Genomic DNA, 24,732 nt, shown 5'->3' on the forward strand with positions numbered 1-24,732 from the left:
GAAACATTTAAATATATCAGGGTAGAGAACTAGTGTAACAGAGACTGCGGAGTCCCAACCACTGGACTGCCAGGGAATCCCGTATAATGAATTTTAATGCTAATAAGACTGCTGCCAGGCTTCACAAACAAAAAACTCAAGGAAATAAAAAATACTCAGTAAATACATGAGTGCCTATTTACCAGGCATTCTGTCCATTTTGAATTCTATCCCGGAGCTCGGACAATGTATGACTGCTAGTGATTCCCTGCAGTTTTACTTAGAAGAGGTTCCAGTGAAAATGAGAACAGAGACAATACCACTGACACAAGAAAGTGAAAACATCCAAACCTGTTAGAGATGTGGATTAAATCAGTAAAACTTATTCTATACAACCCGCTTTGCAGCGGTTATTAAAAGCAACAGTGACAAAATCTTGGAAGCAGTGCCATCAAACCAGAACTTTATTTCACAATGAATGAACATCTGAGAGGAGGAATGGAAATATGAACATGCATAATGAAAGCAGTGCTCAGGGGATCACAGTCAAAAGAAATTTAAGACAAGAAAATGAAAGCCAGACTAAGGATGTAGTTCTCAGCTCAATTTGTTTTTATGGCACAATAGAAATGAAAGGCAGTGCCGCCCTGAGACTCGGGATTTTTTAATAAACTCTGGTTTTTAATAACCTGGAACAGAGCCCTGTAATTAGTTGTAATTTACTGAGATATGGAATCTTGAGCACAATATAATGAAAACTGAAACCTCAGAGGAAAAATATGAAAAAAAAATACAAGTCAAAAAAATATGATTATTGCTGCAAGGAACTTATAACTATTTATAGAGATTAATCTAGGACTATGTCACAGTGATAGAACAGTGAGAAGTGACGTTTTTGGCTGATCTGCAGTTGAGTCTGATCTAGTTTCTTCAGGTTCAGTGCCCCTTCCTCTGGGGACATAAACCTCAAAAGCTGCACATGGCTGAGCCCTATCCAAGACACTAGAGGCCCAAGGTGTCCTGCCAAAACGTTACCCAGCCAGGTGGCCTTTTGAGGCTCAGTTACATACAGGTTGGGGTCACTCATCACCCCCAACAATGCTCTATGCAAATTCTACCAAAATGCTTCTAAAACAAGGAAAGACTCATTTCTCACCACCTTTTCAGAAGGCATCCATGGACGCCACCAGACTGTCTCAGGGTTCATAGTTCTTTTCTTCCAGAAAACAAGACATAATCATTTTGGGACCACTAAATTAATAAACCCTGAAAATAATAAACTAGACCAAGACCCACAAGTTTGTTTTCAATAGAACAAATTTAAATGGCAATTTTAAAAACTGAAAGACTTGTCTCCTATCTGTAATTAAGAGTCCTCACTGGAAGTTGACAATTAGGGGTGTGACAACAGGAAACCCGTAGCCCATCATGGAAGACACCTTGTAAGTCCTAGCACCGATTTAGAATCTAACATTATTTATCAGCATATCACAAGACTGGGAGAGCACTGTCAACGTGTGACTATGAGGTCCCTTTCTGAGATAAAAAAGGCAGAAAAGGGCCTCCTGTATAGCCATCACAGCTTAAAGCCCAGCCAGACCTCACTCCATTTAATCGTGGACCTGAACATTCATGGAACTATTTTACAGTGACCCGAACACTGGAACAGAGCCTGTACAACGGTCTGGCAGCAGCATACCAGAGACCTCACCATCCTCACTCTCTGTACCAATGAAATCAGTTCCAAGCGATTCTGGGATGTCCATAAGGCTGAGAAGAAAGAGAAAACACAAGACTGATTAAGTCAGCAGTTGCTGGAGCATTAGAAATTAATCTCAAGAAACAGCTAAAAGCACCGTTTTATAAATGGCTGTTTTCATTTACAGCTAAAAAGTCTTTGACCCTAAGCCATAAATGAGGCACTCTGATTTTTTTTTAAGTACCAGCCCTAAATAACACTTCACGTGGCCCTGTGAGTCCCTGATCTGAGACACGCACTGATCCATGGTGGAGGAAGTTTAGAAAATGCTGTTCCCTGCACTCAAGAGCCCCGGCTGGCTAGGACACTGACATTCTGCAGGAGGTGTGGGACCTGCTCTGCTCCATCAGCTTCCCAGAGTCTCTGACCAGAAGAGCCGGCCTCTGTCTGGCAGCATGTTAGTGCCAGGGTGGCCAGGGTGGCCCTGGTCAAGGAGGGACAGTGGCGACATGCCTGCTGAGCCCTTGGTCACTTCCCTGGTGCTTTACTCATCAGCTCCTCCAAAGCATGGCTTTCGCTTCCCTGTGCTCCCCTGAGGTCCTGCACCAGGGGTCACTCAAGTACTTGGGGAGACAAAGAAAGAAGGAAGGAGAGGACCAGACGACAGGGAGTGGGTGACCATAGTGCTGAGGGCAGGAGAGGAAGGGACCCAGGTCCCGGTCACCCCGCTCAGCTGGGCACTGCTGTCCGGACAGCTAGGACCCAGCCCCACTGCACCTTCCCCCCTCACCAGCCGCCCCAAACCTCCTCCCGGATTTCTCTTTGTCCCAGACAGGGTTGCCAGGCACCAGCAGACCAGTCGGGACCTCAGTGATCAGGCTACAGCGGCAGGAGCCAGAGCAAAGTTGCTGCAAGGTCTATTTGAGGCCCAACAGAGGATCGAACAGACCCTGTGTCCAGGCTCCCTACCAGTCAGGAAAGGAAAGGAAACACACGAGAAGAGGAGCAAGGAAGAGTCCAAGGTGCTGGGAAGTGGCCCTGTGCCCGGGGCTATGAACGGGGGACCAGGAGGGCAGGGCCGACTGAGCGGCTGCCTACCTTGGGCCGGTAGCCCTGCTTGGCCATCATCGTCGCCTCCTGCTGCAGCAGGGCGGCCGTGAGCTGATCTTCCCGCCTCGCCTCCTCTTCCTCCTCCTTCTCCTGCTGGTCTGCCTCCCACGCCTGCAGCTGCTGCTCTGCCACCTGGGCACCAAGAGGAAAGTCACCCTGGATGGGCCACGGGCAGGACCCTGCCTCCTATCTCGAGGGACAGCCTGGGGTCCCCTCACTGGAGCATCAGTGCTGAGCACCAGTGCCCTCGTGGGAAGGACACTCATGGACCCGGAGAGGTTATGTGTGTGGTCGTATGTACCTTGTGAAACACTTTGGATGTGGCCACGTGTTTGCAAGATTCTTTTGTGTTAACTATTAGGTACTGAATTGAATAAAAGAGACTTGGGGCCAGAGAGCCAAGTGCTTGCAGAGGCAACCAGGAAAGAGGTGAGGGGCAGGAATAGTAAGCATAGCTTTCCTAGGAGATGGAGGACCCAGAGCGGGGCTGGACCTACAACCAGAAGGGTCAAGGTTCCAGTGGGAAACAAAAATGGATGCTCTGAGCTCCTGATTGGGGGCTTCCTAGACAAAGTCCAGGCCAGGCTGTGGAAGTAAGTCAAGGGCCCCTGAGCCCCGTGCCTTGATGGCACAGCAACCCCAACAGGGCCTGCTGCCCTTGCGCTTATCCCAGGGCTCAGCCCCACCTGCGCTTCTAGCTCCTGTTTCCTGGCCGATTTCAGTTCCTCACTCTCCTCTTTCTCACGACGAGCTAACTCTCTTGCCTCCTCAAGATCTTGAATAAGTTGCTCTCTGTGTCTCAGGGATTCCTCCTGCGCCCGTCGGTTTTGTTCAATCTTTTCCTGGATCTGTTGTTGTCTTCCTGTCAGAACCTATCCTCAGCAGAAAGGAAGAGGGGAGGTTTTAGTTAGACTTTAACAGATGCCTCAAAAGTGATCCACCAACCGTGGACTACTCTGCCGCTGCAGCTACACAGCCACCAGCCTAATCCTCGGCCTCAGGCCCAGATGCACCGGGCAAGCCTACTACAGGGTCAGCCCAGACAATTGGCTATATTTCCCACACGTCCCCATCACACACAAGGTGCATGTGGACTGTGCGTGTGGAGACAGCCAAGCACCAGAGAGACAGGAGCAGGCAGGGCTGGAGCTCCGTCCCCACAGACACACAGCCACAAGGCGACTCTCACTCCTTATCAGCAAGTGCCAGAAAAAACAAGAACCACGAGCCACGCAGGCAGCCAGAGGTAGAGTCAGGGTCATCCCGCCAACCTTGTGGCTGTGAATTCACTGCTCAAAGCAACAGAAATCTGCTGTGCTTGATTCTGGAGGATTCGTCCAGAACACGGTCCAGTCTTGGGAACCACCTGCCATTCTGGACAGTCAGGCTCTCTGGACAGGACAAGTGGCCACAACAAGGAGGGATGTTTTAAATGGGAGGGAAAAAAGTCAAAACATGCTGGAGAATATCTGGTATTCCTAAAAGAGCACCAGCTGGGACCCACGTTCCCACAGGTTCTAAAATGTAGCATGCTGGCATGCACAGAATACAAAATCCATTTTAAACTACTGTAAGATGACTTTCAATACATGGAGAATAAAGGCTTTCTCCCCCAAAAGATTTCCTTTGAATTGGGGTGTGTCTTATAACAGACTACTTCTAAATGACAAATGAAACAGTCATGTTCTTTAGTCCGCTTCTGGTGTTGCACCCCAAGAAAAAATTCCTAAATATGAAAAAGGTTTCTGCACCAGGTGTTCATCGCAGTGTTTCTTAAAAGGCTCCAATTAGAAAAAAATGGACCCACAAAAGGAACAGAAAAACAAACTATAGTCTACCCACGTGATATATGTCATCAAAATGATATTTACAAAGATATATATTAAAATGACAAATCAAATAGCTTGGTATAATAAGTAATATGTAGGAAAAATGTTATGCATAGAAACAGAAGCATAGAAGGAAATAAATAGTGGCTGTGGAGATGACAGGGGTCTAGGTGACTTTTTGGTTTTACTTTTCTGTACTGAAGTTTTTTTCTAGTAAACATATTACTTTTATGATGACATAAAAGACAACAAAATAACCTGAGGGGACTCTGTTCCCTGAGCATTTGGCAGGGTCAACACATGGTCACCAACCCCAGACACCTGCCCGGCCGAGCTGCACCCCTCCCGGGATTACCTCACTCATCAGCCGGTCTCGAGCACTCCTCTCGCGGGCCCACTCTGCCTCTCTCTTTTCCCACACTTCCTTGGCCTCTTCCCTAGGGAGACACAGAGCGGATGACAGCGGGCTCCTTACCACCGCCAGTGGCAGAAGAGAACCAAAGAACAATCAAGGCTCCAGGGAGCCAGGTATCGCATACTTTCTGCGGGGTCAACCTCCAGGTAAACTTTCAGTGGATTACAGGTAAGGATAACTTCACAGAAAATACTACTGTCATAAGTACTTTTTAAATTCTCTTTTTTAACACTCCCTCTCCTTACAAAAAGCACTGGTGATGACATGCACCCGGGACATTTAAACACAGAAGTGAATGAAACCATTGGGAATGGAGAGGAGGAGGGGCACACCAGTGCCTGAGCTCTGCTGCCATGTTCCTGCGGTCACTCTAGCTCACCCTGTGGTCCGGGCAGGTGAGTGGCCTTGACTGTCTGTGGCCCACTAGCCTGGACGTCAGGTTTAAACAGGAGGAGGACCATAATGCACTTAGCACTGTATCTGGCACACAGTAAGTGCTCAATAAGTGTTAACTGTTATTCCATTACTTCACTCTACCAGATGAAGTTTTAGGATCAAGACTCATTTATATAGGCCTAAGATGCATTCAATGTCTTCATAATTTATAACAATTTCCTTTCAAATTTCTAAGATTTCAGATGAACAGATCCTTACTTTAAACCCCAGGGGTTTCCACTTTACATAACCCGAGGGAAACACCCACAAGCTAGGTCCATTAGCAGAGGTGTGCGCCTCACGAACGATGGACAGAGGAACAAGGACGGGCGTTTCAACAGCAGCAGATGACCCTCATGGTAACCTGCTGACCTGCGGGGACCGCGGCACGAGGGAACCTGAGGATGCCACCCCTCACCTCAGCAGCATCTGCAGCTCCGCCTCCCGCGCCCTCTCCAGCTCCAGCTGCTCCTCAATGACCCGCTTCATCCAGGCCACGTCGGCCAGGGCCTGCTCCCGCCGGGCCTGGTGCACACGCTGGTTCTCGTCCTCCTCCTCTAACAGCGCCTGCAGGATGCGCTTGTCTGCCTCCTTAGAGGACAGACGAGGAAGCGCAGTTACCACAAGTAACAGCCTCCCTCCCTGATCGCAGGTCTTCTCGGAAGTGATTGCTCAGGGCCACTTTAGAGGCCACAAACGCCCAGGAGCTTTTCTCTGCCCACCATCGGGAGAGACCCTCTGCGCCACACGCACATCCTTGCCCTCGGACACACCTGGCAGCCCAGCTTTCTAGAACACAACTTCAAGCAGTTCCACTGCAGAGGACATAAGCTACAGAAATGCTCAAAATGCTTCCTGCAGCTGTTCCGTGAGAGGACAGCCAGCCAGGATGAGCAATCTCTCCTGTCCCATCTCAGCAAGGGAGCCCGTCTAAATACTTCCCAGAAACACTGAACAGCTAGCCAGAAAGGGCAAGCTCAGTTTAAGAACACTGGTCTTGAGGTCTGAGGTGTACTGTTAGGTACTGTGTTGAGCAATGCCACATCAAGTACATTCAAAAACGAAACCAAGAAGCCCCAAACCCACCACTTCCCTGAATGTGTACGGCTCACCCCTGAACAACATGGGTTTGAACTGGGTGAGTCCACTAACCACAGTTTTTTGTCAATAAGGATAGTACTTGTATTTTTATCTTATAGATCTTTAATATTTTAATTTAATCTTGGAATATAGTTGATTTACCATATTGTGTTAGTTTCATGTATACAGCCAGGTGATTCAGTTATAATGGAATATATCCATTCCTTTTTAAAATCTTTTCCCATATAGGTAATTACAGAGTACTCAGCGGAGTTCCCTTTACAGATCTTTATACTAAGTGGGGGAGAAGTGTCTGACTAGAGATTACAGTATGCAGACTCAAAAGAACTGGGGTTTGAGTCCTGATTCTATCCAAACTGTCTTAGCTTCCTGCCCTTCAGTGAGTCATTTATCAGTTCCTATCAGTTCCTTTGTTTTTGAGGCAGAAATAACAGTACACAGGTTTTCACTTCCATGGGGGTCAGTGCCCCGAACCCCATGTGGTTGAGGGGTCAAATGTATATCCAGAAAGATGTATATCCAGACACCTCTGGGAAGGGGCAGGGATTGCGAGGGCTACTGGTCAAGAGGGGATGACCCTTGGTGTTTTCTCATGAGAACGCACCCGTTACTAAGCAACAAAAAACATGTTTTTCAAAAGAAAGTACAAGCAACACCAGACTGTCACTTCAGACTTACCAGTTCCTCTTGGATCTGCTGTGTGCGTCTATTGAGCTTCACATTATACTGATGTCTCAGGAAGCGTCTAGAAATGAGAAGATATGGGTTGCCTTTAGCGCTTACGATCATAAAGAATTCTGCAGAGGTTAGACTGTTACTTTCTACAGATTGTATCCCTTCTGCTTTCAGGGTTACCAGGGCAAGCCTGAGAAAGTGAGAGGCTCGCTGGCCTGGGATGGGCAGGCGAGGGGTGGGGGCCTTCCCACACGTACCCCAGTTCCGCCTTCTGCCGCAAGGCTGCCATCTGCCTCCTCTCCTCCTCCAGCCTCTCCAGCTCCCAGCGCTGCTTCAACAGATTCTCCTGCTCCTTCTTCAGTTTGGTGGCCTGTGGTTACCGGACAGCAAACCCGGTTAGGCTCGTCATCCCTCATCTCCCTTTCTAACAGACACGATGCAACAAGGACGGCCTGGCCACCTGGTACCCGGGATCCCCTCCCACTTCCAAGGCACTAAGCCCTTTGGCCCAGCTCACTCAGTCATCCCAGCTGGGTCTTTCCCAACCCCGCCGACAAAAATGAAACCCTGCCCCACAAGACCCTGCACTGCCCACGCTTACTGCAACTTAACCTCTGTCTCCCCAACCTGACACAGCCCCTAGCTGTATTCCCAGCAGCCAGTCTAGTGCTCAGGCACAAAGGACCCAGTTCTCGAATCACTGAGGCCTGGGGGAGGGGGGCTGCTCCCCTCAGAGTTGCTGGGCACAGGATTCTTAGAACAGCCTCCTGGACCAAAGATCCTCATGGTTTGTCCCGAGACCCCAAAACTACTAGCCAGGGAGAACTGTGGGCTGGCTCATCAGACTAAGTCAAGTTTACCAAGCACACACTGAACTCCAGGTTCTCAGAGGCCCTCAGACAGCAGGCCTCTACCCACATCTGCGGGGACAGGTGTGATCCCCTGAGGGTTAGCATTCAAGAATCCGGCACACAGCGTGAGTGTGGAAGAACAACTGGTGAGACCGCACGTCAGGAGAAACCAGCATGGCTCCCCTTCTTAGAACCACCTCCCGGATGCCATCTCCGTATGGAACAGCTTCTAAAACGCCTGTTTCCTCACAATGAGCGGCTGCGAGTGAGGAGGCCCTGGTGGCCGGGGCACGCCCTCACCTCCATCTCCTTCGCCTTCAGCTCCTCCATCTGCTGGCGCAGCACCTCCGCCTGCAGCTTACTCTCCAGCTGCCTCCTCTCCTCTTCCACTTTCATCCGTTCCAGCGCTTCCCGGCGGGCCGTTTCATACTCATTTTCAAATCGTTTTTCCTTTTCTTCTTCAGCGGCTTCTTGCTGCATGGAGCCAAATGAACGTGGGGGTCAGTGTCTGTAACACGGAGCCAGCGAAGACCTCACCACTGGTCATCAGGCCGCAGGGCCCGTTCTTCACTCCGACACGTCTACACCTGAGCAGGCTGTGCACTTATCGGCCGTGAGGCCTGGGCTCAGCTCTCACGGTGGGAACCATGGGTGTGCTGCTGGTCTGAGAGACGAGGCTGGGAGCACAGTGCCCGGCACGGAGGAGGGGCTCAGGGACACCGGGTTCCTTCCCTTTCACAAGTCAACAAAGCACTTTCCAAAATGAACCCAGAGGCAAAGCGATGGGGCCACGAAGTGTGGACTTGCATCACCAGAGGTGCTACTGTCAACCCAGGCTGAGTTTATGATGTAAATTATATCCAAAGAGGGTACTGGCAACACAACAACCTTTAAGGATGCATACTGCATCTACCATGGCCTAGCCCTGGACACCTGGTCTTATTCTGCCCCGAGAGTGATCACGTGGGATTCTTTTCTGTGCAAGAGCAACAAAGATTCCGTTTTAACAGGTGTTAAGTAAACCGAGCAAAGGTCTGTTCCTGGCCTGGAGTCACTGAGATGGAAAAGAAACAAATTCAAAGACTTGGAGAGAGTCTCCCAACACATACCACACCTGTTTTTTTTCCTCTTTCTGTGTTTCCCAAGCATTTATCACATGCCTCTTGTGAAGGTCCGATTCGATCTGAGGATGAGAAGGTAGAAAATATAAACTTCCTCAGTGGTTCGCAGGATGAATGTTCACTGCTGAGCACTGTACTGTGGCCTGGAATGTGACCAGGTGTCTTACAAGGAAGTGCATGGTGACCCCAACATACATAGTCTAAATGCAAGTCAGTAAGAAAACCAAAGGACCAGGCAATTCTAAGCCATCTCAAGAACTGGAACAAAGTATCAAAAACTTTTCTCCCAGTCCCCTTGGAGCTGAGCTGACACTGAACTGGAAATCCAATCTCAAAGGCTACAGTGGTGGGTCTAAACCCTGTCAGGCCCCAGGGCAGCAAGACCTGGGTGAGGAGCAGACTCAACTTGTTGCCTGGCTCCCCAAACCTCCCTCTGCAAAGGAGCAGCTGTGAAAACACACACCACCTTTATCGATGGATGCAACAAATTTGGGATTATTAATAAGAGTTCTGGGTTTAAAGAATCTTTTGGATCAGAAAATGAATCGTAACAATGTCCAAAGGCTTTTGTTTGGAAAATTGTTTATACAAGTTTTAAATTTTTCTCAACTTACAAACATAAACATTCGCAACTAACTTGAATGTTCTGAATAAACAACTGAATACCTGACTTTGGAGGATCCACTGAAATCTACAAGTGGCCGAGGAGAGGTTTAGTGGTAACCACATGGCATACCAGAGCAGCCAGATACTCTACTATGACTGGCAACTTCTAAATATAGTTACATGCATATAAATTACCACCACTAAATAAGTTGCTCAGACAGTAAAGAATCTGCCTGCCAATGCAGGACACCCAGGTATGATCCTTGGATCAGGAAGACCCTCCTGGAGAAGGGAATGGCAACCCACTTCAGTATTCTTTCTGGGAAATCCCACAGAGAGAGGAACCTGATGGGCTACAGTCCACGGGGTCGCAAAGAGTCGGACACGACTTAGAGACTAAATACAAATGTATACACAAATTGTAAACTGAACTAAATTAATGATTTCTGTCACAGGATTCTCTCCCTGTAGCCCAGTCTCTGCTGAATGATGTCACCCCAGCCACAGTGCACCCTTCTCTCCTTGCCCCAAAGTCTTGTGGATCTGTCCCCTTTCTCCTGCCACTCCAGTTCTGACCATCATTCACCTGGGCTGCAGCCGCAACCCCTCAATTGACATCACCCCTTCCCACCCCCTCGACACTGCTGCTGCTCCCCAAAATGTAGCCAGGGCCCCATGCACCTCTGCTGAGAATCTCGCAGGAGCTCCCAGGTAACTCCAGGGGAAGGCCACCCAAGGCTGTCCAGGTGGCCCCATCTGCCTACCCAGCCTCCACTGTTGGGATTCCCCCTTCCTATCAGATGTCCCAACCTCTTGCAGCCTCTTGTAGATGTTAAATAACCAAATGAACCAGATCTTCTGTGTGGAGCCTCTTTCCAAAGCAGCTGGAGTGATCTCTTTTTCATCCCAGCACAAGATGCAAATTTAAAAACAAGGCGAGCAACGTGATTTCATCTACTTAGGCAAACCAATGGGAGGATCTCTTTGGTTTTCACCTCTCGAAGTTTGGGGTTGTTCTTTTTCCAGTGTTCATACAAAAGTCGTTCAGCAATCTGCCAAGAAAACACAAAGAAGGGAGACTGACATTGCTTTTCCAATCCATCCACGTTTCAGGTAACCCACAGTGAAGTCAGCTGAGCCTAAGAGCTCTTCCACTGGCAGCCAGCACGGCTCCTGCCCTTCAGACCTCCCTCGGGCCTCAGGAGGTGTCTGGCTCTCAACAGACACAATCAGGTGCTGACAAATGACTCATTTTTTTGGCTATGCCAATCTTAGTTCGCGATCAGGGATTGAACCTGGGCACTCAGCAGTGAGTGTGGAGTCCTAACCACTGGACCACCAGGGAGTTCCCACAAGTGACTCTTATAATGGTGATAAAAGGGGGCCAAAATCTGATGCTACAGATGGGTCCTAGATGCTAAAGATCTACTTCAAAATATACAGCAGGCTTAAAAACAGAGCTTGGAGACCACCACTACACACGACTACTTTGGAAGTTAAGTTAAAATACACCAGTCCCAGCCTTTCGTGGGACCAGAGAACTAGAATAAAGAAAAAGGACTCAGATATAATGATTTAAGGGGCCCAAGAGACTAAAGATGACTCCCGGAAAATACACACGAAGAACGACTTAGAGTCAGCACTTTTCCCAGCTGGCTCTGCAGTGAACTGCCACCTCATAGCCCCTGAGGGGGACGCCTCATGGCCTCACTGGCAGGCTGGGGACTCGGGCTTCGCAGCCTCCTAAAGAGCTATGCAAAGTTACCAGCTTCCTTTGCTCCTCTCGGGCTGCCTTCAGGTTCCCGTGCTGCTCCCGGATTCTCCCTTCCCTCAAGTTCATGCTCAGCCTCAGCTCCTCCAGTTGCCTGGCCAGCAAGTCCTGCTCCTCCACCAGAAGCTGCCTGAGTCTCTGCCGTCGGGCCTCCAGACGTTTCCTGCCCTCCTCCTTCATCTTCTCCCGCTGGTAGGCATGCATGCTGGGCGAGAGGGGCCACCATCAGCCAGGAGTGCTTCCAGCTGCACGGGGGCTGCATGGCTGGCTGTGTGGGTGACAGAGGCTAAGGCACACAGAACGTGGTGACCTGGGAAGGTGTCCTCCGGCCAAAGTGAGCAGACCAGGTAATAGAACCACTATACACAACAGAATCTTGTTCTTGCAAGAAAATGTATGAGAGGCATATATATGCACATGCTAATATTATCTGAGTAGTTACCATGTACTACATAACCTGGATGGTTTTTATAGTAGTCATGACATAAATCCTATAAAGTAGGTTCTGTTTGAGCCCCACTTCACTGATGAGGAAACTGAGGCTCATTCATACAGCAAGTGACACAGTCAGAATTGCTATCTAGGTCTGTCCGACTCCAAAGCCCATAGTCAGAATTGCTATCTAGGTCTGTCTGACTCCAAAGCCTATGCTTTTAACTTCCGTCTTTTTGTATGTATCTTTCTCTATAAAAATGGGTGTATGCTTGTATCTATATTTACACACAAACACAGATGAAGAAGTGTACAGGAGGCTATGGACCAGACAGTTCACAGTGGTTCTCTCCTGGGGAAATGGGGCTACCAGGGGACTTCCGGATTCTACATACATGTCTCATCATCTTATCTTTTTCAGTCAAATGTGTTACTTCACTGATGACCTTTTTTCCGTTTCCAGTTGGAAAGACATCACCATGCGAGTATCCATGGAAATCATCACATTTCCATGAGAGTATCCATGCCGGCCAGCCACCCTCCCCCAGGTCCTTGAGTCAGTCACATCTCCCGGCAGCAGGCGGCCCTCCAGCCCTAAGGGAAGGTGCTCACCGCACAGTTACCTCCGCTGGTAGGAGGCCCTGGAGCTCCACTCTGCCTGTTTGGAGCTGCAGATGTCGGACACCTGGAAGTAGCGGCTGTTCTGGTCCCACTGCTGCCGAAGATGTGCCTCCTGCTCCCGGCGGCGCTGTCGGGCGGCCTGCTGATCTGGGAGCCGCCGGCTGCACCAGGAGGAGGGCAGCGTGGGGAGTGCCATCTGAGGAGAACATGTTCTTAGCGGCGCTAAGAACAGGAGCCTCCTGCAGCCCCTCATCCCTTTGAGGCCCGGTCCTCACCCCTGGGCTGCACACTGGAATCGCCTGGTAGAGCCTGGGCCCTAAGGCAGACCAATTAAGTAAAAAAAAATCTCAGTGCAGGCTCCCAGGCATCAGCATTTTAAAAATGACTTGCTACCAGGACCGCAAATCATCTAGCTGAAGAAGCCTGGACTGCACCCAGCTGTGAGCCTGACATCATTAAGGGCAGTGCAGAGACAGGGAGCCAGTCCTGACGACACTGGACTAGACACTGGACTAGCACACGGGGGGTTTCTGTGCTCTGCCTAGGGTAACAGAGAGGATAACTGAAGGCATATGGATGTGGGCCAAGTCCTTGACTTATATGACCTTTTTCATTGTTACTATCGCCCTGTTTTTTTTGGCAGCTGAGGAAACTTAAGTTCAAAGAGGTAAAATGACTTGCTGAAGATCACAAAGCAAGGAAGCAGAGAAAATTTAAACAAGAGCTGGGAGTCTAATTCATGTTAGGCTGGGATGAGGCCCAAGCTCTGTAGACGGCAAGACAGTACCTGTTGGGACCAACATGCCCTGGCTGTGAGGTGAAATCAAAGTCGCTTGCTGAAATGAAACTCGTGTCCCACTCTTTGCAACCCCATGGACTGTAGCCCACCAGGCTCCTCTGTCCATGGTATTCTCCAGGCAAGGATACTGGAGTGGGTTGCTATCTCCAGGTGTCACACCTGGTAATGTTCTGGATGAGCATGGAGGGAGATCCCTCCTCTTACAGATGGGGAAACTACTACCCAGAGGGAAGAATCAATTTGCATGGGTCAAGGGCGCGATGTGGGGACACGGCTGGAGACTCGAAAGCAGAACCAGTCTCTCCGGACACCTCCCCTCAACCACTCCCGGTCCAAAAGCTGCCCCAGGTGCAGGGTCTACACAGTGCCTGGCTGTGACGGTGCTCAAGGAGCTTCTGGCAAATAAACAAACTCAGAGTCCTCCGAACCGGGAGGAAAATCATCTGCGTCTATGAGTCAAGCTTAGCCTGAGGCTGCCAAGTCAAGATCTGTCTTTAGACTGTGGCAGGCCTGACAAACATTTTCCTTTGCCCCATAGGCCGCCTGCGGATAAATCTTTGCATGAGGATTGAGGAAAGTGAAGATTCCGGCCCCAGATGAACCATCAACAAGCTGGGAGGCTCTCTGAACAAGTCGCGTCCCTCTCTCAGCCACATACAACAAAAGCGGTTATAGAAGAAAGGGTCGGACCCAGGCCGCGCGGGGAGCCGAGTGAGGACTGGAAGCCGAAGCCCCGGGCGCCCGCGATTGCGTCCGGAACGGCGGGCGCGCTTCCCGCCGCGCGGAGCCAACTGCGGCAGAGCTCTGAGGGTTCCGACCCCGACGCCGGCCCCCGACCGAGCCTAAACCCCCAACTCACGTTTCTCTGCGCGCCGGAGTCTCCCAAGACTGCCCCGGCCCAAGGTCCCGCAAGCCCCAACCTAATCCCTGCCGGCCCACGGCGACCCTCTCGGACAGCGCAGCACTTACGCCGGCCGTTTCCCCGCTCGTTGCCGAGGCAACGGGCCGGCGATGGAGCGCCGCGAGGGCCAAGCCTCCTGCAGCGCCTTTACTCGGCGTGCAGAGAGAGAAAAGATGTCTGTGTTTTTCTCTGGTGCCCCCTCGTGGTGGGCGGGAGCTCAATCGCGGACATCGCTCGTCTAAGGAAAAGAATCCATTCACTACACCAAATTCAGGATGGTGGCTACCTGAGGGAGGCAGGTGAGCGTCGGGGAAAATCAGAAGGATATAATAGGGAAGAGAATTATAAGCCAGTCGCCCTCAAACCTGGCTTCCCAAGAGAATCATCTGGAGAGCTCTGAAAAATCCAGATGTCCAAACCGGACTCCAGACAAACCCCATCGAGCACTCAGAGGGAATCAGTGGCTGTCTAAGCCCCCCAGGTGTGTTCAACGTGCCGCCAGCTCGAAGAACCGCTGGTGTAAGTAGGTTCGAGCTATTGGCAGCTTTCTATTGTCTTAGGATGGTGGTGGGTTCAAGGGTGTTCCTTCTGTTAGTATGTTTTGTAACTCACATGCTACGTGTATCATTTTATGTACCAACTATTCTCTTAAAAAATAAAATTAAAAGATTGGAAATTCCCCGGCAGTCCAGTGGTTAAGACTCCCCGCTGTCACTGCCGAGAGCCTGGGTTCAATCCCTGGTTGGGGAACTAAGATCCCACAAGCTCTGCAGTGTAACAAAAATAAATGAAGAACAAAAGTATTAACTCTTTTATTCATGCTCTTTTCATTTTCCCATTTTTGTCTTCATTTATTCTTCCCTTCACCCTTTCCTCCTTTTTTTTTTTATTTTTTATTTTATTTATTTGGCTGCCTGGGGTCTTAGTCGCCGGCACTCCCATTTTCTAGTTGTAGCTTGTAGGCTTAGTTGCTCTGCCACATGTGGGAACCTAGTTCCCCAACCAGGGATCAAACTTGGGTCCTCTGCATTGCAAGATGGACTCTTAACCACCAGACCACCAGGGAAGCCCACCCCCCACTTCCTTCTTTTATTCACTTCTCTGTTTTTCCTGGATGCAGTATAATGTCTGGTTGAACAGAGTGACCTCTGTTGCAGCGTCCACCACAACAGTCGTGTGGTCTTGGACAGGTCACTTCATCACTCTGAGCCTCCGTGTCCTCATCCGTGAAATAAGAATGTTCAAGTAATTGAAAAAGGAGCCTATTATACTGGGAAGGCTGTTGACACCTCCGTAGCCTATGCAAGTCACCCTAAACCTAGGCCAGAGCCGCCCACACAGCAAAAGAGCCTAATTAATAAATAGTTGTTGATGGGCCTCTTTGAGTGTGATAGGAACTTCAGAAATGCGTGAATTGTGCTGTGGGAGACGAGCCTTCAGGTCCTGGTGTTGCACCTCTTGGCAAGGGCCTTCCACTCTCTGGGCCTTAGTTGCCTCGTCTGTATAATGGCCTTAAAGGACCAAACAAGCTCAACTACTGGGACCAAGGGCCTAGGGCTTGACTGACCTTGTCCTGGAAGCCTGAGGCCCCAGGCCACAGCCTCTGGCCTTTCTTCTGGGACAGAAACCGCAGCTTGTAGGTTGTGGAATTTGCCCGAGGAACCACAGCTTGTAGGTGGTAAGTCCAGCCTTGAACCCAGCTCTGTCTGATTCCAGGGCCTGGACTTGCTCTGCAGCTCCACAAGGTTAGGGATCATTACCTTCCCTGCTATGGTTCTAGCGCCCAGCACAGCGTAGTCATTTAACAAATATTCATCGAGAATGAATGAGTAGATTCCCCCCAACTTTGAGCCCCTAATTTTTCTCCAAGAGAAAAAGGGAAAGATGGTGTTGAAAGAAAGCAAAAAGAAAAACAAAAAGGAACTAACATTGCTTGAATACCTACCACGTGCCAAATGCTTTCAGATGTATTTTCTTGTGTAAGCTTCCCTCCAGCAGGTGAGGTTCCTGCCCTCATTCTGCAGATAAGGAAACTGAGAGGTCAAGCAAATCTCTTGCCGGCACCATGAGAGCCAGGATTTACATCCAACTTCCAGAGCTTGTGAACCTCTTTTCAGTCTGCTTTTCCAGAACTGTGTGGTTTACAGATATAACTCTTAAAAGAGGCCAGTAGATGTGGACCAGTTTAGCCATATAAAGTGCTCAGGAATATTAAATATTTTGTGACAGGTTGATGACTATGGCCCACAGAGGGGTAGCCCTGGCAGGTAGCCATCGAGATGGACGCTGCATGCACAGGCCCTGGGCCAGCGCACTGTTTCTTGGTGCTGTTCTTGGGCTTGTTTGGAGGTATTCTGGCAAGAGATGAGAAAACAGGAATGGGAGTGGAATGGTAACACTGGAGCGGCTTCCCTATTAGCTGAACGGGGACCGTGCTGGAGGCCATGCAATGCCCTTACATAAACAGCAGGTGGCGCTGCCGAGGCACATTTATCTAGGCTGGGTTTTCACAGCGTTTCATCAACCACCCTGGGTTCTCTCTTCATACCTAAGCTGGCCTCCCCGACCTCCCTGAAGACAAGGATGTCTTGTAGATAGGGAAGCTCAAAGACTCTGGGGCTACAAGGCTGCCTCTCGGAAGTCCAGTTTTGTGTTTTAATAACAATAACAACAGGAATAATAATACAGGTAGGTATTATCCATGAGAAAAAGGTGTAAAAGGACTTTTTCATCTGAAACAGTGGTTGTCACTAGGGGCCAGGATTAGGGGTGATTTTAATTTTTCTCTCTGGGTTTTTAATTTTACATTGGTCACTGTTATTTGTGTAATTTTATTAAAAATAAAGCATTGGGCAACTTGCCTGGCAGTCTGGTGGTGAAGACTTCGCCTTCCAGAGCAGAGGATACTAGTTTGATCCCTGGTAGGGAAGCTAAGATTTCACATGCCTCTCAGCCAAAAATCCAGAACCGAAACAATAGAAGCAATATTGTAACACATTCAATAAAGACTTTAAAAATGGTCCACCTCAGAAAAAAAATCTTAAAAAATCAAAACTTTGGTTGATCATAACATATTGCACTTCCCCCATGCTTTACACTTACGAGGCGCTTTCCATGCATGAGTCATCCAACCCTGACAGTTCTGAATTGCTAGGAGAGCTTTCTGATAAATCCTGATGCTTGGTCCCCGAGACAGAGATTCTGATTGCATTGGTCAGGACCGGGGCCTGGACATCTGATTTTTTTTAAACAGAAAGTTTCCAAAGCAAGTACAGAGAGTTTCCTTATATTTCACACCAATTTCCCCTATAATTATTAATAACATCTTATGAACATTTCATACACCCAAAGGACAGACATATGACATGGGTTTGGGGGTAAAATACACATAAAAGAGACAAAAATGACCACTTTAACCATTTTTAAGTGTCCAGTGACATTAAGTATATTCACAATGTACAACCATCTCAAAGTAGGATTTTTAAATTTACTTTGAATTTCTTTTTTTGATTTTTTTTTTCTGTTTCAACTATTTAATGTAAAAAATCAGGTCATGGGAATACAAATCATTATTATCATTATCACTCTGCAGCTCAGACATCACACTGTGGGTATGTTTCCATAGCCGGGGTGTTACTGGCAAGAGAAAGCGCGAGAAAACAAAATAACTATTCAAACACTCCTTTCCCCGGGCAGGTTGGCAGTCAGCTGCATCCCACGTGCACAGAGAGAATTCTGAAAGAAGGCCACTCGCTGGCAGTGAGGCAGGCGCCTGGATTCACGTGGTTGCTTGGACTCTGCTGTTTCATCACTCAGGCTGGTTTCCTTCCCACGGCGGAATTTCTAAAGACAGGAGTCACCACGCGCACACAGAGCCCTTTCTGGAAAACAGGTGATGTGTGCCTCTCTCGCTTTTAGAATCAAAGTGTAATTCTTGGACCATGCGAACCACTGGGGAAGGGATGTCAGGGGTTCTCCCCCTGCCCCCTTGGGGGAGGTGAAGCCCAAGAAGACTTGTCTCCTGACAAGTCCCCCTGCTGGATCTGACGTCACCACAGCTGGAGAACCACCTGGCCCTGCGAGGCGGGGCTCACCCATCCAAATCCCTTCCTCTCTAGGGGAACCGAGGCCCAGAGATGGGGCGGTCGTACCCAGATGAGATCAGTGGCAGAGCCAGTGTCTCTAGTGAGAGCCGCTGGTGGCGTTAGTGCATGGAGGCAGCAAAGAAGAGGAGACTTGGTTGGCACCTGCTTAACACTTAGTGTCTCTAGGAATTATGGGTTATCACAACTCCATTTTTCAGATGGGGAAACATACGGCATGGCTGGCCATATGATGTGTGCTATGTCCCCAACCCAAAGCTTACACTGGTTCCATCCTGCTGGGCCATCATCAGATCTGGGCGCAGTCCACAGAGACGGGGCATGGAGCCAGCCCTGTGTTTCCCATGCCTTTCCCAGACATGGGCACCCCCTAGCCATCCCCGGATGGCAGAGAGCCTCCCACTCCTAACTACAAGGCGCTGGGCAGCTCCCTTTTCTGCTTGACCTTGAGGGCTCGTTTGGGCCATCTCCCTCCACGTGAAGCCGCACCGTGAGTCTGGGCCCTGGCTGACTTTGCCCGGCACGCTAGCCATCTCTTTTTTTGAGTCTCACGGTATTACTTCTGCTGTGCTGTTCCCCCTGCCTAGAAGGCTCTTTCCTTTCTGACTCTTTCTCATCCTTTAGGTCTTGGTGTAAACACCCCTTCCTCTGAGAGGCAGTCCCCCACAACCCCTCTAACCCGGTCAGGTCACCTAGCCTCAGAACACACTGGTTTTTCCTCCGTTACTGTTCATTGCAGTGCTCGATGCTGCTGCTGCTGCTAAGTCGCTTCAGCCGTGTCTGACTCTGTGCGACCCCAGAGACAGCAGCCCACCAGGCTCCCCCGTCCCTGGGATTCTCCAGGCAAGAACACTGGAGTGGGTTGCCATTTCCTCCTCCAATGCATGAAAGTGAAAAGTGAAAGTGAAGTCGCTCAGTCATGTCTGACTCTCAGCGACCCCATGGACTGCAGCCTTCCAGGCTCCTCCATCCATGGGATTTTCCAGGCAAGAGTACTGGAGTGGGGTGCCATTGCCTTCTCCATAAATGACTTTAAAGAGTAACATCCTGCCCACAGTGGACTGCAAACTTCATGAGAGCCAGAGACCTGGCTCTCTGGATTCTGGTGTGTGTCCCAGCCTCTGCTGTGTTGCTTGGTATACAGTGGGTACTTAATAAATACCTTGAGAGTGGGTGCATGAAACTGTGGCCCATGGGGTGCTACATCCTCATAGTCAGGAGTGCGGGGACATGGACTGGAGGGTCACACCCCTGCCAGAGAGGTTTGCCACACAACCTGGGCAGTGTGCAGGACCGGTTTCTAAAAAGTTAGCGCGATCTATGTTGAGCAAGCACCTGGGATGTTCCCAGATTCTTCTGATGAGTTTCAGGAGCCTTCTTCCTGTCCGCTGAGCTGCACCTCCACTCCACCCTTTTTGGCACGGTGAGGAACTCACATGACTGGCCTGGGTCCTGCAGCCAAGCCAGCTACCTGGGGCAGCAAGAGCGAGGGGCACACCCCCGAAGCCACTCGTGGAACCAGAAGGCAGAAGGGGCTTTTTTTTTTAATGGCTTCAGCTTAGTTCATTTATTTTATTGTTTAAAGTTTTATTGGAGTGTTGTTGATTTACAGTGTCATGTTAGTTTCAAGTGCACAGCAGAGCGCGCCAGTTATATGTATACATATACTCACTCTTCTTTTAGATTCTATTCCCACATAGGCCATTACAGAGTATGGAAGAGAGTTCCCTGTGCTATACAGTAGGTTCTTTGTTTTTTTTATTTGGCAGCATCAGGTCTTAGTCACATCTTCGTTGCCTCATGTGGGACCTTTCATTGCCGCACATGGACTCTAAGTTGTGGCTCATGGGCTCTGTAGTTGTGGCGTGTGGGCTTAGTTGTTCCAAGGCACGTGGGATCTTAGTTCCCTGACCAGGGATTGAACTCACATCCCCTGCATTGCAAGGCAGATTCTCGACCACGAGACCACCAGGGAAGTCTCAATAGGTTCTTAATAGTTATCTGTTTTCTGTGTGTAGGAGTGTGCACATGTCAATCCCAGCCTTCTGACTTGTCCCTCTCCCCCTAGAAAGGGCTTTTGAAATACTTGTTCCAGACCCATCTGCTCTGTGGGGAAACAGACACACAGAGGGAAATAGAGTCTAGAAACCTGTCAACAACAGAGCCAGGACCGGATCCAGGAGACCCCCGAGAGGTGGACCTGGCTGCTTTCACTCTGCTCCCACCCAGAAGTACTGAGAGCTGGGCAGGGCATTTCTAGAATCATCAACAGTCTCACCTGCAGCACCCCCAAGTGACTTAGGCCAAGCACCAGCCCATGTCCCAGGTGGTTCCTTAAATCCTTAGGTGCCATCTCCTTGAATCTTCTCACTATGTTGAAGGAGGGACTCTTAGGATACCCATGTTACAGATGTGGAAACTGAGACTCAGAGAGGTTCTTTGCCCAGGGTCACACAGCTAAAGTGGCAGAGCTACCAGCAGCAATGGTAGTTTGTTGTGACACTGTCTTAGGTCAGTGACCTGACTGGGTTCCCTTACAGCATTTTTTCCCCAAGGCTGCCCCATGGGTAGAAAATGAAGCAGAATTTCTCCCTTTACTCTGTGCTGTTTAAATGCCCAAAATACTATTTTCATGCAGCAACTGAAACAAAAAACGTTCAAATATTTAGCTGTCGTCTGTGGCACTGTTTTCCTGGGATGGCAGCAAGCGGGCCTGCTGGCGAGCGTCGCCTGCGCGTTAATTAGGGAGAAGCGGCAGACGGGCTCCGCAAAACTGCAAGGCGGGTTGGCATGGCGGCTCTTCACACCCAGAGGAGTTGGCTCAACAAAGCCAATTTGGCACGTTTAATCCTGCTGAAAACCTGGCAGTTGGGGAAGTGACATCACTGGAATCAATTACCCCCAGAATTGCCAGTCCTGGGTAGAAATAACTCAAGAAATCGATTCATAATAACCACACCATTCATCGAGGGCTGCCTGCCTGCCAGGGCACCCCCACCCCTCCTCCCCTGCTGCCAGGTTTCCATTAATCTGTTAAACCCCACATCAGCCCTGAGAGGCCATTACCATGATTACTATCCTCATTTTACAGGTGGGATAAACTGAAGCTTAGAGAGGGGAAGTGTGGCCAGCTGAGGAACGGCCCTCAGAAAGATCAGGTGCTATCCCCGGAGCCTGTCAGTGTGACCTGATTTGGAAAAGGGGTCTTTGCGGATGTGATTAAGGGTTGAGATGGAGAAATCATCTTGGATTATCTGATGGGCCCTAAATGCCATCACAAGTGCCCTCCTTATAAGAAAGAAACAGGGGACTTCCCTAGGGGTCCAGTGGCTAGGACTCGTGTTTCCACTGCAGGGGGGCACAGGCGAACCCTGGTCTGGGAAGATCCCACAAACCGTATGGTGAGGCCAAAAAAAAAAAGAAAAGAAAAAAGAGACTGAGAGAGACTTCACATACACAGAGGAGAAGACCACGTGAAGACAGAGGCAGAGGCCAGAGTTATGCAGCCACAAGTCAGGGACATCTGGAGCCATCAGAAACCAGAAGAGACAAGGGACAAATTCTCCTCTAGGGCCCTCCCAGCATGTGCAGCGCTGACACCTTGACTTTGGCCCCTAGATACAGATTTCGGACTTCTGGCCTCCAGACTGTGGCAGAATAAATTTCCGTTGTTTGAAACTGGCAAGTTTGTGGTCATTTGTTACAGCAGCCACTGGAAACTTATACAGAAGTATGGCCCATGGCCATACAGCTATGAAGTGGCTCAAAACATAGTAAGTGCTCAATAAACGTTGGTGCGGTTGTTTGGTCACTACGTCGTGTCCGACTCTTTTGCGACCTCATGGACTGTAAACTGCCAGGCTCCTCTTTCCGGGATTTCCCAGTCAAGAACATTGGGGTGGGTTACCACTCCCTTCTCCAGGGGATCTTCCTGACCTGAGGATCAAAGCCACGTCTCCTGCATTGACAAGCAGATTCTTCACTGCTGAGCCACCAGGGAAGCCCTCAATAAATGTCATCTGTTACTATTATTATGACCATATTATGACCAAATCAGCCTTGGGAAGCTGATTTCCAGGGTGAAATGTCCAAAAGAACATGACCTTGGTCTTCTTTATCCATCCCAACAAACACTGTTGAGAAGGGACCGTCTGAGTCACCCAGATTTGACAATTCGGTTTGGAAAGAAGCTATTAACACAGGTGGAGTCGGTTCAGGAAAACGATGAAACTTGGTAGGATGAACACCTCACTCCCACTGAGTCAATGCCTAGCACTAGAATTAACTCCACTGGCCAAGCTGGTCCTGCAAATCAATTTGAGAGCAGGTTCGTAGCTGATGGAGCAAGTGTGATGGCCCAACAATTCAAAAAGATGAGGTGGCTCCTCTGTGTCTGGAAGTATCTCCCACACAAAACCTTATTTATTGTTGACTCCATCCTCTGTCCTCTTTGTTTCACAGTAATACCCAATACATTGTACTGAATGTGAGACGTTTGCCCCACTACAGTAAGCTACAGTGGGGGTTGATGGTCCATAGCTGATGGCCCCAGCTGCTAACCTTCATGTGGCTCCTCCCCGCGCTCCCCATCCCCTCTTCTCCCTCCCCTTCCCGCCCATGCCCTTCCCTTCCATCATGCTAAGTTGTGTCAGACTCATTGTGACCCCATGGACTGTAGCCGCCAGGCTCCTCTGTCCATGGCAGGTGGATTCCTTACCACTGAACCCCCTGGGAAGCCCCCTCCTTCTACTTCCATTATATTCGATAACAGTTTGATCCAGGAACTTCCCTGCTGGATCCGTGGTTAAGAATCCATTTTGTAATGCAGGGGAGATGGGTTTGACCCCTGGTCTGGGAACTAAGATCCCACATGTGGGGCAACTAAGCCCATGCATGTGCCATAATAAAGAATCCAGGGTAGCCTAAACAAGGGGGTCCCAGCAACATCAATGTGAGCTGTAGGGGGAGGGGGATAAGATACATGCTGGTCCACAGAGGGGTGTCATAGCCCAGTGGGATAAGAAGAGTGTCCATATGGTGTGAGGGTGGCCCCATCATAGGGGCCAGAGCTTGTGTGAGTGAGGAGGGCATCCTAATGGAAAAGCAGCTTGGCATGGGGGGTCAGGTGGCCTCCCAGGTGGCACTAGTGGTAAGGAACCCAGCTGTCAATGCAGGAGATGTAAATTTGATTTGATCCCTGGGCCAGGAAGATCTCCCTGAGGAGGGCATGGCAACCCACTCCAGTATTCTTGCCTGGAAAACCTCGTAGACAGAGGAGTCTGGCAGGCTACCGTCCATAGAGTCACAAAGAATTGGACATGACTAAAGCTACTTAGCACGCACGCATGGGGTGTCAGAGATTGAGTAGGGTGTAGAGGGTATCCTTGTTGAGTAGAGGGCAGCATCAACAATAAGAAATCATGATATATGGGGTGGGGGTTGGTCAATTAAGTGAACACACTGAAAATACTAGGTTTCTCACTGTCGGAGAGGAGGTTACCAACATGGAAAGACTAGCATTAACCCTGTGGAGTTAGGTTGGACTTGGATCTATTAGGGTAAACTCATGCTTTTCAACATCAATAGAAGACCATGGAAACAAATATAGGTGTGTGTGTGTGTGTGTGTGTGTGTGTGTGTACATCCCTGGTGGTCCAATGGTTAAGAATCCACCTTGCAATGCAGGGATCGGGAAACTAAGATCCTACATGCTGCAGGGAGTCTTAGCCCACACACCCCAACTAGTGAGAAACCCAAACACTGCAACACAGATATCACATGCTGCAATTAAGACTCAAAGCAGTCAAAAAGTACAAGAAGAGCCTGGAATATCTTGTGCCAGAAAGTAAGGAAATGTTTAAAGAATGATAGGGAGACAGAAGCCAGCTGAAAAGGACCATCACGGGCTGAGTCTGGGATACATTGGGTGCCCAAATAAATAATAACAGCAATGAATTGTAACCCATGGAATCAGAAGTCTGTACTGATGAAAATAAATAAATGGAAAGTCTGATGAGAGATGGGATAGTAGTCTCAAAGTACCTCTCCATGAACTATGTATTATTTTCAAAGAGGAAAGAGGAGATTCAGAGGCTCTCTGAGAGTGGTGGGGACTGTGGAGAGCTGGGGATTCCATCCCACAGCAGGCACTAAAAATTTTGTTGTATGGATGGGTAGGCATCAAGACATCACATTCACTCAGAACAACGACCCTTCTCACCACATTGAACCCATATTCCATGGCAAGACGGTTTTTCTAGACTTGAATTTTTGATATCAGCCAC

The 24,732-nt window shown here is 49.4% G+C and overlaps 2 protein-coding genes across 5 annotated transcripts; one reads left to right on the forward strand and one right to left on the reverse strand.

Annotated features, from left to right (window-relative positions):
• Positions 1-415: 415 nt before the first annotated feature.
• On the reverse strand, positions 416-14,529 carry TCHP (trichoplein keratin filament binding). 4 transcript variants are annotated; one of them, XM_055550152.1, is made up of 14 exons: positions 14,304-14,437; positions 12,921-12,961; positions 12,648-12,841; positions 11,587-11,797; positions 10,817-10,873; positions 9,209-9,277; positions 8,395-8,568; positions 7,501-7,613; positions 7,247-7,313; positions 5,886-6,058; positions 4,973-5,054; positions 3,475-3,660; positions 2,777-2,920; positions 416-1,749 (listed from the first exon to the last, which is right to left on the reverse strand). In XM_055550152.1, the coding sequence occupies exons 3-14, from the start codon at positions 12,839-12,841 to the stop codon at positions 1,717-1,719; spliced, it is 1,503 nt and encodes a 500-aa protein (XP_055406127.1). In that variant the 5' UTR covers positions 12,921-12,961; positions 14,304-14,437; the 3' UTR covers positions 416-1,716. The 4 variants fall into 4 exon arrangements, with proteins under 4 accessions (XP_055406127.1, XP_055406128.1, XP_055406126.1 ...); XM_055550153.1 differs by lacking the exon at positions 12,921-12,961 and having other exon boundaries at positions 14,414-14,529; XM_055550151.1 differs by lacking the exon at positions 12,921-12,961 and having other exon boundaries at positions 14,304-14,458.
• LOC129629752 (uncharacterized) lies at positions 14,041-22,473 on the forward strand. The gene is made up of 3 exons (XM_055549957.1): positions 14,041-14,644; positions 18,042-18,237; positions 21,540-22,473. Exons 1-3 carry the CDS (start codon positions 14,041-14,043, stop codon positions 21,637-21,639), a joined length of 900 nt encoding a protein of 299 aa, XP_055405932.1. The 3' UTR covers positions 21,640-22,473.
• Positions 22,474-24,732: the final 2,259 nt, after the last annotated feature.

Source organism: Bubalus kerabau, chromosome 16 (assembly GCF_029407905.1).
Source record: "Bubalus kerabau isolate K-KA32 ecotype Philippines breed swamp buffalo chromosome 16, PCC_UOA_SB_1v2, whole genome shotgun sequence".
Taxonomy (NCBI): Eukaryota; Metazoa; Chordata; class Mammalia; order Artiodactyla; family Bovidae; genus Bubalus; species Bubalus kerabau.

Bases quoted from the DNA above. Each gene is read 5' to 3' on its own strand.
- TCHP (XM_055550153.1), bottom strand. From the start codon at position 12,841: ATGGCACTCCCCACGCTGCCCTCCTCCTGGTGCAGCCGGCGGCTCCCA. The intron at 9,278-10,816 runs GTGAAAACCAAA...TCTCATCCTCAG, and splicing joins ACAACCCCAAACTTCGAGAG to ATCGAATCGGACCTTCACAA. The intron at 7,314-7,500 runs GTACGTGTGGGA...TCTCATTTCTAG, and splicing joins CGGCAGAAGGCGGAACTGGG to ACGCTTCCTGAGACATCAGT.
- LOC129629752 (XM_055549957.1), top strand. From the start codon at position 14,041: ATGAACCATCAACAAGCTGGGAGGCTCTCTGAACAAGTCGCGTCCCTC. The intron at 14,645-18,041 runs GTGAGCGTCGGG...TTCCCCGGGCAG, and splicing joins TGGCTACCTGAGGGAGGCAG to GTTGGCAGTCAGCTGCATCC. The intron at 18,238-21,539 runs GTGATGTGTGCC...CTCATTTTACAG, and splicing joins GAGCCCTTTCTGGAAAACAG to GTGGGATAAACTGAAGCTTA.